This window comes from Sporothrix brasiliensis (assembly GCF_000820605.1).
Source record: "Sporothrix brasiliensis 5110 chromosome Unknown Cont12, whole genome shotgun sequence".
NCBI lineage: Eukaryota > Fungi > Ascomycota > Sordariomycetes > Ophiostomatales > Ophiostomataceae > Sporothrix > Sporothrix brasiliensis.
In genome coordinates this window covers 470787-482923 of record NW_024467131.1, presented here as the reverse complement: position 1 = coordinate 482923, position 12137 = coordinate 470787, and the positions used below count along the sequence as shown (strand labels likewise).

General features: G+C 52.9%; 1 protein-coding gene across 1 annotated transcript; it reads right to left on the bottom strand.

The window, feature by feature from the left end:
* Positions 1-3389: 3389 nt before the first annotated feature.
* Positions 3390-4748, bottom strand: SPBR_03951 (cyclin; the record flags this gene model as incomplete). Its single annotated transcript, XM_040762239.1, has 1 exon — positions 3390-4748. The coding sequence occupies one exon, from the start codon at positions 4746-4748 to the stop codon at positions 3390-3392; it is 1359 nt and encodes a 452-aa protein (XP_040623311.1).
* Between the last annotated feature and the right edge of the window lie 7389 nt (positions 4749-12137).

Genomic DNA, 12137 nt, shown 5'->3' with positions numbered 1-12137 from the left:
GAGGAGTTGAAGCGAGAAGAATTCTGGACTCAAATCCATTGCAAAGACAAGTAAGATACTTGTTAAAGTAGTTAGGGCTCCTAATAGGTGCACCGCCCACATAAAAACGGGTGCCTACGTAGCAAACGCGCTATTCGTGCCGTTTGAATGCGGAAAGGTGCCCTGCCCCACGCAGCTTTGGCCAGACCAATGTCCACTGAGATGACATTCGGCGTGGAGATGGCGGGCGGTGGTCGGCGAGGCGCGAAACGCCAGGGCAGTTTTACAGGCGACCTGGCTTTTCTTTTTACAGTGGCTTTGGCAAAGGCTAACGCTGGCCGTCCATCTACCCTACCAGAATACGCGGTTTGTTTCTACCTCGCCAGACATAGGATGTGGCTTGACGCTCGACCGGTTGTGGGCGTCTTTCATCTGGCCGGTTTGCCTTGCAGATGCATCACTTCTGTATCCCCATCCTGCAGGGGCGTACCCGACAATAATCATCGTCGGTCGCCATTTGCGCCCTGCCTCGTCGCCTTCGTTTTCCACCGGATTTCGTGATGCCCGGGCAGTAGGTTCGCTGCGGGCAGGCGTATGGTATGCATGTGGCCGTTTGCACGGGTCGCTCTGGCGGTCTTGCGCATAGCGACAGCCGCCTGGAGCGGCCGAGGCCAGCGCTTTAAAACGGCCATGAGGCATCAGTGTTGGCTTGGGTGGCGCAGTGCAGGAAGAGGACTGCAAAGGCTGTACGTTCTTTTGTTTCTTTCTTTTGCAAATCCACCGTTTCCATGCGTCGGACTGGAACACCCAGCGTGTCCAAGACGGGCAAAGTTGCAACACATGGCCTGGGGGCGAGGCTATGTCGGCCTGCGTGAGACAGGCCCTGCAGAGAAAACAAGAACGGGCGACGCCCTGAATGGCCCAAGGCGGGCGGCTTTTCGTGCAGGCGGGCTGAAAGGCAGAACAGCACGTCGCGAAGGGCTTACAAAACGGTCCCTTGAGAGCACTGCTGCCTTGTTGGTGACCTTTTGAGCCACGAGATGACGACGAAAACGACACATTGGAGTGGGGTTTCCACATCCTTTAGAAAGGATGAGGAGAAACAACTACCGGCCAGTGCGACGGTTGCAGGGGACTGAAGGCAAGGTGACCGTTTTGCGTAGGGGGTGTGAAGATAGAACAAAGATGACGACGCAGGACGAAAAGAGGAAGCGGCTTCGTCTCTATTCTCGACAAAGCAGACGCTGCCCTTTTTCAAGGCATAAACAAACAAAAGAAATGAGGATCGGAGGAGGATGGGGAGTTACGACGAGGCTGCGAACAACAACAAAAGAAAGGGTGTACTTGCTGGGTGTGCTGGTGCGCCATTAAACCCGAGAGTGGTAATGAACATGAAAAGGTGCCCTCTGTATGCTTTCTTCCCAGCAGCCTCGTTCCCGTCGCTTCACATTGATGAGCGTTGACAAGTAGGCCTAGGCTGTGCGAGAAGGAAAGGAAAAGGGGGTGGGCTGGCCATCATGGTATCAATGACCCGCCGGCCATCCTTGTTATGCCTACCATCAAGAAGGGAACGGTTAATGAATTGGAGATGCTGGGCTTGGATGATTTGCAGGACACTGTCAAATGAGAGCACACCACTGTCTGGGTGTTCATGTGTTGCGTGCGTGCAAGGTTGGTTGGTCCAATCACGATCGTCCACCCCCTTCTGCAACCACTATCGACCTTCATGCGACGGCACGCGTTTTGGATACAGCCCTCCTGTTCGTTGTGAGTGGACGGCGGTTGGCCAGCGCAGCCTTCCCCCCCGCTGGCCTGGACCAGGCCGTCGTCAATACCAGAGCACGTATCATCATAAACACCTTCAAGCATGCGCGCAGCCGAGCCTGGGCTGGGTCTCCGGCCACCACAACACCTTGCGGCCTTTTGTTCTTGGTTTCTGTTGTTTTCCGCCATCAACATCGAACCAAAGGACCTATGGCTGCTCCAACTTTTGATCTTTTGTCCCGCACTCCTCCCCGCGGGCTTGTTGTTTTGATGTAAGCTGTTAGTTTTGTCTATCCTCACCCCACAGTTGATGGTTGTTGTTAGACTGCTTTTATTTTCCGATAAATGTAAACAGGCAACTGGTTTTCAATAAACGATATTATCATAAACATAGTAGCGGATGTAATGTGTATTTTTGAGAGAAAAAAAATAAGAAAAAATAGATCAGATTAAATCAGACCAATGTCGTGGCCCAAATAAAAATTGACATTATGTGACACGACATCATTGTCTATTGTCAACACGACCTCTTCTGCGGCCGTCAACACGGCCAACTTGAAAACCACAAGAAATGCACACCTCAAAATAAATAAACACGCACAACAAGTCGACTGTTCGGGGAGGCTGAAACGCTTAATGGAGAGGTAGGAAATTGTGGATGGGGCGGGTATGCATACAGCTCTCATCTCGGTCCCGTACGGACGGTTCGTGGGCGGGGCGGAGTTCCAACGACGGACAACCAAACAGGCGCAGAAAAAGCACGGGCAGTCATGACCCGCGGTCCCTTGTTGCCATGTTATATCACGACATTGAATATGATCGGCGTACAGAAAGGAGGGGAGTTGCTAGAGGCTGGTTACGAAATGGCTACGAAGGTGGCTACAGCGACGTATAACGACACATTATCTTTGAGAACAAATCGATTTTAGAAAATATTTGTTGAATTAGTGAAGCCGTTTGCTCGTTGGGCATTTAAGCTACTTATGCAGAATAGGCCAGGAGGTTGCCAGAAGTAGCAATGGAAGGAGAGGTAGAAAAAGTAGCATTAAAAAGAAGGCGAAGTGAAAGAGAAAACGTCGTATGTGCGCGACGACGCTAGATGGGACCTGTCATGTTCCGTGCTAATTTGTTTGCGACCGGCCTGTAAAGACCTCGAGAGAGAAAACATAAAAGAGAGTTAAGAGGCAAAACAACTCCGCTCCGGAATCAGCTCTCCCATTATCCAGGGTGCCATGCCCCCGTTGGATTCCCTTATTCATAGTGTCTTTATGCAGCGAGCCTCTAGAATGATAGATCGTTTTGTGTATGAGATAAATAATGATATTGATGACGTGTGATTTAAGAAATGATAACATATGAGAGTTAAAAAGATATGATAGAGAATAAGAGACAAGAGATGGGGGAAAACAAAGAACGTTGAAGATATCCGCCATATGTGTAAATGCAAGAATGAGTAGAAAAATTATGGTTGTCGTGCGCAGTTGGATGTTTCGGTTTGATGATAATACGTAGAAAAAAAAACAATCTCGAAACGCCTCGCTTTTCCCAAACTAAACAAATGAAATAAAAATCAAATAAAAGGGGGAATAAGAAGAAGAAGAAATGAACAAAACGAGAAAAAAAAAACACAGAACAGTAAAATGCACCTAGCGAACCAGGACACCAGTGGAACCAAAGACACGGCCCAGCATGCCGCGCACACGCTTGACACGGTTGCCGCCGTCCTGGATCTCGCGCAGTTCCTCCATGCTGATCTCGTAGGGCAGGTACGCCGCGGGCACGGCCTTGATGCCACTGCTGTCTTTGCCGTTGGTCAGCGCGCGCTCGCGCTTGCAGCCGGCCAGGCTGCTGGTGCTGTGGCTGCTGCGGATGCTGCTGGGCGTGCCGACGACCTCGTCCTCGCTGTTGCACTGCACGTAGGCGGCGTCCAGATGGTCGACCAGCGACTGGGGCGTCGAGGCGCGCGAGTGCGAGCGCGACGAGCTGAGGGACGAGGCATAGCTGTTGGCCGAGCTGGTGCTGGCGCTGTAGGTGAGGCTCGGCATGGCCATCAGGATGGCGTCGTCGGGCGTGGTGGCCACCACCTTGTGGGACAAGGACGACGAGGAGGCGGGCGAGGACAGCGACAGAGACAGATGGCTCGAGCGGCGCGGCGGGGTCAGGTAGCCGTTGGCAGCGGCCGAGGCGGTGGCGGCGGCCCAGATGGCGGCGTCCTCCTCCTGGCGCTTCTGGCGCGTGGCGGCCTGTGCCTGAGCAGCAGCATCTGCCTGGGCCTGGGCCTCCATCTGGCGCTGGCGCTCCTCCTCCTCCTGCTGCTGCTGGAGCAGCAGCTTCTGACGAAGGCGGCGCTGCTGGCGGCGAGCGAAGCGTGCGGCAACGTCCTCACGGATGGGCGCCAAGAAGTCGTCGAGGTTGTGATACAGGTCCTCCTCGGAGATGCGCAGGTCCCAGTCGAGCAAGAACAGCAGCTGCTTCTCCATGAGGTTGACCTCGGTGCGGGAGAAGCCGAAGTTGTAGAACTCGGTGGTGATGACGCTGTAGTTGGCCCAGTGCTTGTTCTTGGGAGAGCTGTCGTTCAGGTACTTGGCGGACAGAATAAGCGAGGCCAGGAAGATGCGGTGCGTGGTGCAGCGCAGACCCTTGGCCATGGGCTGGAGGTGAGACTTGAGGCGGTTGAGATAGACCAGAGTGCTCATGAGCGTGGGGACCTGGACATTGGAGGAGACGACGAGCTGGCTGATAAACTCCTCGAGAGACGGCAGGCCGCCGTCCTCACGACGCACGGCACGGGGTGCGGGCGAGTGGGAGGGCGAGCCCGGCGGGGTGGGTAGCGTGCGGCGCTGGACCTCGGAGGCGGTGGGCGGCATCATGTTGGGATCGCACTGGATGACGTTGGCGGCGGCGTCGGCGAGGTAGCGGATCATGTCGCGGTTGACGGGTGTGAAGACAAACTGCTCCAGGGCGGCGGCGTTGAGCTCGGCCATACTGAGCTGTGTCGAGTCCATTGTGAGAAGAGTGTGAGGGGAGTCGTTCTAGCTTGAAAAAAATAAACAAATGTCGTAATGTTTGTCGTGATGGAGTATCGAAGTCGAGGTCGAAAGTCGAATTCGATGTCGTTGTCGAAAGTTGCCGAGAAAATTAAGGTTTAGTCGAATCTTGGAAACGTGAAGCCCAGCAGTCCCGTTTCTATATATCTTTGTCGATGTATGCGAACAAAGAATGAAGAAACCCTTGTTCACTCTTGAAGAGGATCAAGGGAAGGTTGGGAGATGATGAAAAGGAAAAGGCTAACAAAAAAAAGAAACGACTGAACACAGAACAAGAAGAACAAGAGATCTTCTTGAGGAAAGGAATGTGAAATATGAGATTTGAGAAGTGGCCCAGGAATAATATATTTTCAAGGGAGCTTTTGCGTTGCTTGTGGTGGACAAGAAAGACAAAAGACACAAGGTAAGTGAGGGGGGTGTGCGTGTAAGTGGCGGCGAGGTTAATTCAGGTGGGACCGGCACCAGTGAGAAGGGGTGTGTCGCGATGGGGAGTGGATAATTTGTGCTTTGCTTGGAAGGGAGGTCAAGCGAGGGAGAGGCAAACGGAAGGGACTGGGCCTGCTGAGAACCACGAGGCTGAGCTCTTGTTGCGTTGCTGGCGGTGGTTTGGTCGGGCGCGGCGGGCGTGCCAGCGAGTGGTTGAGGTCGACCGTAAACGGGAAGCTTTGTTCAGGGTCAGGGGTGGTGGGGAGGGGGGTGCACCTAAGGGAGAAGGGCAGCACCAAAGGGCGGGCTAGGCTAGGCTAGGCCAGGAGAAAAAGAGAGTCGCGCCGCGCAAGGGAGGCGGAGGGACAAGTGTCGATCTTTTTTGCTGGGACTTGGGTGGGCGGGCAAGTCCGGGGAAGCACAGGGATTGGCTGTGCGGTCGACGTGCTGGAATGGGAGACGAGCCAGGCCGTGGAATGCAGTAACCGTAAATCGAGGTTCGAACAGAAACCTTGAAACGGAGGACCGCAAGGAATGTGGAATAGAGGCAAAAAAGGGGTGCAAAAAGGCTTTTTCCAGTCGAGAGCGACGAGAAAATCAGGAGATGCAAAGAGAGGGCAGAAGCCAACTGAGGAGTGATGCAAGTGCGGGTATCCGAGACACAAACCACTGAGGATAGTATGTGCGAGCGAAGTGCTTGCGATGATAAAGAAAAGAGAGGTTGCAAGAGCAAGATGAAGATGAGGCTATTCCCAAAAAAAATAGAGACGGAAAGGAGATCGCAAAAAGGAATTTGAAAAAGTTTCCCAAAATTGGGAAAGAACAAAGGGAAACAAAAATGATGAGAGATCGGCAAGATGGAGGAAAGAGCGAGTGAGCAACAATAGACAATAGCAGGAAGCTGGAAGCTGGTGACAATAGCTTGTGGCCTCTAGCAGGTGGTTTCCAAGTACAGCAAATATTAGTGGGTGATTGGGGCAGGTGCGGGCGGTAGGCACGAGCGTTTTGGAGCAGCTGGATGGGGAAAACGGTGACGCAAAGAGCAAGTCACGAGCGGGACAGAGCTTGAAAATAGCAATGAGAGGCAGGTGCAACGGGGCAGTAATCCGTACAGCGAATGACGATAAAAAGAGTGTGAGCCTAAAAAAAGAAGGTTGGGCTAAACCGTTGACTGTGGAGATGTAAAAAACCTGAATAAAGAATGACTGAGTGAGTGACTGGTTTTTTTTGCTTTGGTTTGGAGGTGATTGGAATTCTGACAAAGCTTCGAATGTCTGCAGAACGAAAGGAAAGCGGAATGTTCAAAAGACGACGGCTGGGGGGAGCGAGGACAGTCTTATAAGCTAGAATTGCGAGACGAATCGAGAGGGAGAGAACTGGCGACAAGCGACAGAACGACAGAAGGAAGCACGAGATGGTAACGACAAGCGTGTTTAAGCCAAGGGCGGCGGAGAAAGGGCTGTCAAGGCGGCCAGTGGAGCGGGAACGAGAGACGGATGGGTATGGCAGGGCGGCGAAGAGAGGGATAACGAAACAGGAAGGAGGGGAATGTGCCGAGGAGACGTACAAGCAAAGGAAGTCGTCGACAGAAAAATCGTAAAGCGTAAGAGCGTCAAGGCGTAAATCGTGGAGATCGTGCAGTTCGTTGTCGATGTGTGGGCGTGGGCTGTAGAAGCGTTGAAGAGCGTCAAGGAGAATCGAGTGCAGTGACCAGCAATGCAAGCGAGAGACGGCCAGCGGTGGTATAGTGGGCGAAGGAAGGGAGACGACAGGGAGGTTGAGCAAGACACTGAAGATCGAACGACCCGAGGAAAGGGAGGACGAAGAGAGGGCGCGAAAAGGAGAAAGAAAGAGAGAAACAAGAGGAACCAGTCGACTTGAAGAAAAAGACGATAGCGAAAAAGAGAACACAGGGCCCGTCGTCAGGGATGAAGAAAAAATTGAGGAGTAAAGCAAAAGAAGAGAGTAGAGTAGTGAGAAAGGGGGATCGAGCTGAGATGGAATGCCAGGAGATGGGACCGGCCAGGAGGCTTTAATATTGAATGAATTTGCAGGGCAGAGCGGAGATGGCGAGATGGAGATGGAGATGGAGATAAAAACAAAAAAAGAAAGAAAAGACAAACTACGGTCAACATGCAGTTGTCTTTTCCATCGAGCATCTGGAAACGAAACAAACGCCAGGCGCCGGTCTGTTCTAAATCGGGGCCGGCCTACGAGCAGCTGCGGACGGCCAGATAACACGGAGACAAAGACGGCCAAGAGACCACAAAGCGATGCGCTCTCCCCAAGATGCGCGTGTTTCGAAAAGTTGAGTGGCTCTGGATGGCCGGTCAGGGGTACGATGCAATAGTACGTCTCTCTGACGGGCGCACACGGAGCCTTGGGCAGGAATGGCCGTGACGGACGGCCGGTTACGACAGGAGAGAGGAGAGGCTGCTGTTTTCTAGCAACTAACAGCCAACACTCCAAGCCTGGGAATTTGATTGGCTGAGAGAGGCCACCACCAAAGTTCAAGTCTAGGCTTGGACCGCCAACCAGCTTCTTTGCTGGCGGCCCAAACGGGCGGGCCCAGACCACATGAAACAGTTGGAAGGCAACGCCAGCCAACGAGAGCGCAGGACGAAGACGAGCATCCAACGCCTCCCTCTAGTGGCCTATCATTGTAACTGGCTGGTATGGCGGCGATCTAGTGCCTGTCGGTCCGTTGAACTCATTCATAGAAAGACTCCGTTATTGGACGTTTGACACCAATACTGGGCAGACGGTTGTTTTGAGGGAGAAATAGCGCTAACAGGCTACGGCCTCTATCCTATGCGTCTGAGGGACAGTAAGGGAAACAAAATAGGAGATTGGAAGAAATCTCCCACGCGCAGCGAGGAATGCAGACGCGGAAGAGCACAATTCGCGGGAGGCGAGGCAGTACGGGAGATATGAAAACAAGAAAGGAGACGACATGCGCCGAAATGAGCGAAATGAATGGCAAGGAGGCTGCATATGTGTGCGTTGGCAGGTCTTGTTGCCTTGTCAGATACGTCGTAGAGGCATCAGAGCATGGATGCAAGTAAAAGCCACTGTCGGCTCGTCATTGGTTGAGCGCCCCTGCGCTGTTTGTCTCTTCGCCTTCTGGTTGCTTCCCGTTTCATGTGCAAGCTCTCGATAATGGCGGCGCACAGAGGCCGTCGATAATAATTCGTACGGAGGTAGCTCCATCCGCCCATTAACGACGCACAGCTTCCTGAAGCGGCGACGGGGCCTTTCACCGCCTCTCCTTCAAAGAGGATCAGATCGTCGGCTTTGCGCAAGGCCCGCCCCCATTCCCCCTGGCAATTGCAACCCATTCAAACCTGCGCAAACGCACCATATGCACCAAAATGCACCAAAATGCACCTGTCAGCAACCCCTCGAGCCCCTTTCCCTTCCTCCTGTTGCCCTTTTCTGCCACTCACTGGCTGTCCTCTGTCCCTGAAAACCCCGCTTCGAGCCAATGGTGCGTGCTGCTCGATCCTCTCCAACGATCCGTTCTGGACGATTGGCTGTCAGTCGACGACGCAATTCAAGATCTTGACCGTTTTTTTTTTTTTTTTTTTTTTTTTTTTTTTTTTTTGTTAATTCTGCTGGTCCGTCTCTTGAGCCTGACTTTGCTGCCAGGCTGCCTCGCATGTTTACGTGGTGCATCCTGGTAGATGCGTGCGAGCCAAAAGGAGCAAAGAGGCCGGAATGGCCGGTCGTTCAAAGAGAGGACGGCTGCGTCCGGCAATCAATAGGTCGGTGAAAAACGGGACGCACAGAGGCTCGACGATACGGCTGGCTGTGCTCTGCTTTGTGACGAGGCCAAACAATGAAACAAGTGATGGTGACGATATTACGACGGTATGTCGTACGTGGTACCAAACCGGGCCAAATGCAAACAATCGAAACAAACGAAACACGAAACACTGTGGCGAGCATGGGTCCACGCCTTGTATCGCTTGAACCAGTGCTCTCTTCCTGTGCAAGTTACCTGCCTACGTCGTCTCTCTGCTTTTGTCATTTTGAGGGGCGGCCTAGTGGTAAGCAAAAGGACCTATCAGTCCATTGTCATCGTCTAGACACCAATCTACGCCTGACAGCCAACAGGCCAAGATATTTTTCGCCTCTTGTAGCCCCTGACTATCGTAGTAGTTGACATTTGACCCTGGGCCATTTGGCCGCGAAACAAAGACGTGGTAAACAAACCGTCCGGCCGCCGTTTGTTCCGTAATAATAAGATACACGTCAATAATAATATCAATAATAATAGGGTAGACGTGTTTCGTCATACGGAGTGTTACAGTATCAACGGAATACGGAGCTGCGCTTTTCCTTTTCCTATGCGTATTTGAGTATGGTCTGAGTGTAAGCAGCACATGAGAGAATATCGTTTATCATGGAACAAAAAGAAACGACGGAAAAACACAAACAACTGACGCAAGGGATTGCCGTCGAGCGTACACACGAGATGTGCGTAGAGAAGTATAGGTTTCTGTCGCCCCGCAGCTTGTCATTAGCGGTCTCCAAAGTACCAATATCTGTTCTCCCCCTCACGTTGCCAAAGTGCGGGCACCGCTAAAAAGCCAAAATCGGCCAGATTCCAAAGCTAAGCAAACGCAGGGCTGCACAGAGTCCACAATGGCTATCGAGAGGGCGTAGGATCGTGAGCCAAGGGAGGGAGGCAAGTCAGGGACACCAGGAACCAGGAACGGCCGGAGACGAGGGGTATGGTCCAGGAACAAAACTCAAGAAGAAAGAAGAGAGCCCAGTAGTCCCTGTGCTGTGCACCGTCCGCAAAAGGAGACATGCATCGGTGGACGAGACTACGGTAGACTGCAGTGGACTGCAGTGGGCTGCTTTGCCGACGGCTGGTCCGTACGTAAATAACCCGTCGTGGCTCCCTCAGTTTCTCGTCTGCCGGCCGAGCCGCCGCATCGCTTTTCAGGGGGGCGGATGCAAAGATAGGAATGAAAGTGACAGCCAAGATACACACAGAGAGGGGAAAACGCAAGTAGCCGAACGACTTTGACAATTGCTTTTCTTTTTCTCGCCCCCCTGGCCTGTCATGCACCCTGCACATGCGCGCCGTAGGTGGGCGCCCAGGGAAAGACATCAAATTTCATGACATACCTGTTTTGCTGCTTTTTTCTTTTCTTTTTTTGAAAGTCTTTTTCAAGTCCTTTTGGTGGACAGGTGGAAATGGCCAGAAAAAGGAAAGAGCAACATTTTTCAGTGGGGGATATGGGCAGATACAGGGGCGAATAGAGAAAATGTTCGGCGGCCAGGTCTGTTTTGCTGTACAAGAAAAGGGACAGACTAGAAAAGGACCAAAACACAAAAGATGCTGTATCGCGGTCCTTGGTGTTGGTGGATCGGAAGTTGATGCGGAAGAAACGAGCAACTGTTCAGGTTTTTTGTCGTCGGCTAGTCGCAGGCCTCCTCAGGCCTCTACCAACTTACGCCCAGTGCGCAGGATCGACGATAAGAGGGCAGAGAGGCAGAGACAAGCGTAGATGATCTGCTTCAGGGGAGGGCCGGCATCAAGGATCAGACAAAGTGATGTGATGTGCCCCGCGCAGTGCGTTGTGCATTGTGTTGTGGGTGCTGTGGGTGCTGTGGGTGCTGTGGGCCCTGCGTCAGTGCTCGACATGGACCGTAACGGCGTGTCTACAGCAGTCACGAGAGGGATGCTGATCGCTGAAAAACGCGGTGCAGCCTATGCCCTACTACAAAGGCCCAAAAATGCCGCTACGAGGGGTGCCGGCGCAGTTTCTCGCAGCACATTGTCCTTTTCTGGACGGAATGTCTCACTTTAAACCAGCTGGAGCCATAGGGTGCACCGAGTACAGCATCGCCAGCTGCAAGCACTTTAGAAAAAGTAAGATACTCATAAACCATCCCTTGCTACGATAATGCATCGTCAAAGTGCACACCCACCCTCCAGTCTGGCGCATGACCGTGCAGACCGAAATTGCTTGCCCACCCTCTTGTTGAGAGAGAGAAGAGAGAGGAGGGTGCAAAGTACGGCATACCGCGAAATGGAAAACGGGTAGTCGGTTGACCGTCTGGTGACGACATCACAATCCCGGGTTGGAGCCTGCTGACAGTCTCGGCCGTCTTGTCACGGGACGTGTCGTAGATTGTCAACCAGAGTGCCTCGTCAGGTCCACAGCAGCAGCAGTTTCACGAGACTACAAGAGCAATCAAACTTGGCAGTTTCGCCATCATTTTTGCTCCTCGTCTGATCTCGACGTATTGGGCCAGACGGTCTAGACGGTCTAGACGGTCCCAAGACACAGGCACTGTCTCCGCCAGCCCTTCTCTGCGGCGGCTGGCATCGTCTTTCTCCTGAGCGCTGCAGCACTAGGGCCAGAGAAGTGTTGTCATCGACGCCGTCGTCTTTGATGGTTTTGTGAGCCGACCGACGGCATACGCTGGTGGCTGAGAGTAGGGGTAAATCCAAAAGGTCCAAAATACGTTCCTGGTTCCTGTGGCACTCGCTTGTATACGAGTCTATTCCGAGGCATCACGTCACACGTCGTCCATTGTCCCATTGTCTCTCCACACGTCGGGGCGCACGTTTTTGTGTGTGTGTGTGTGTGTGTTGTTTTCCTTCTCGCTCTTCTGCCGGTGGCGCCGTCGCATCTGCTTGGCGAGGGACAAATTGACCACCAGACTCGAGTATCAAGACGTTGGTGGCTGCCGTGGGATTTGAAGTGCAGAGGCAGCCCAGCCGTGATTGGCTGTGGAAGGCCGAGGCTAGCCCTCTACTGTAAATGCTGGAATCCACAGGTCAAAACCAAGACAACACTGCCGCATCGACACAGCTGGGACTGCCAAGTCACGAGACTCTGCCAACAGTCAACAATATGGAATACGATAGAATATAGACATTGGACGGCAATTTACTGT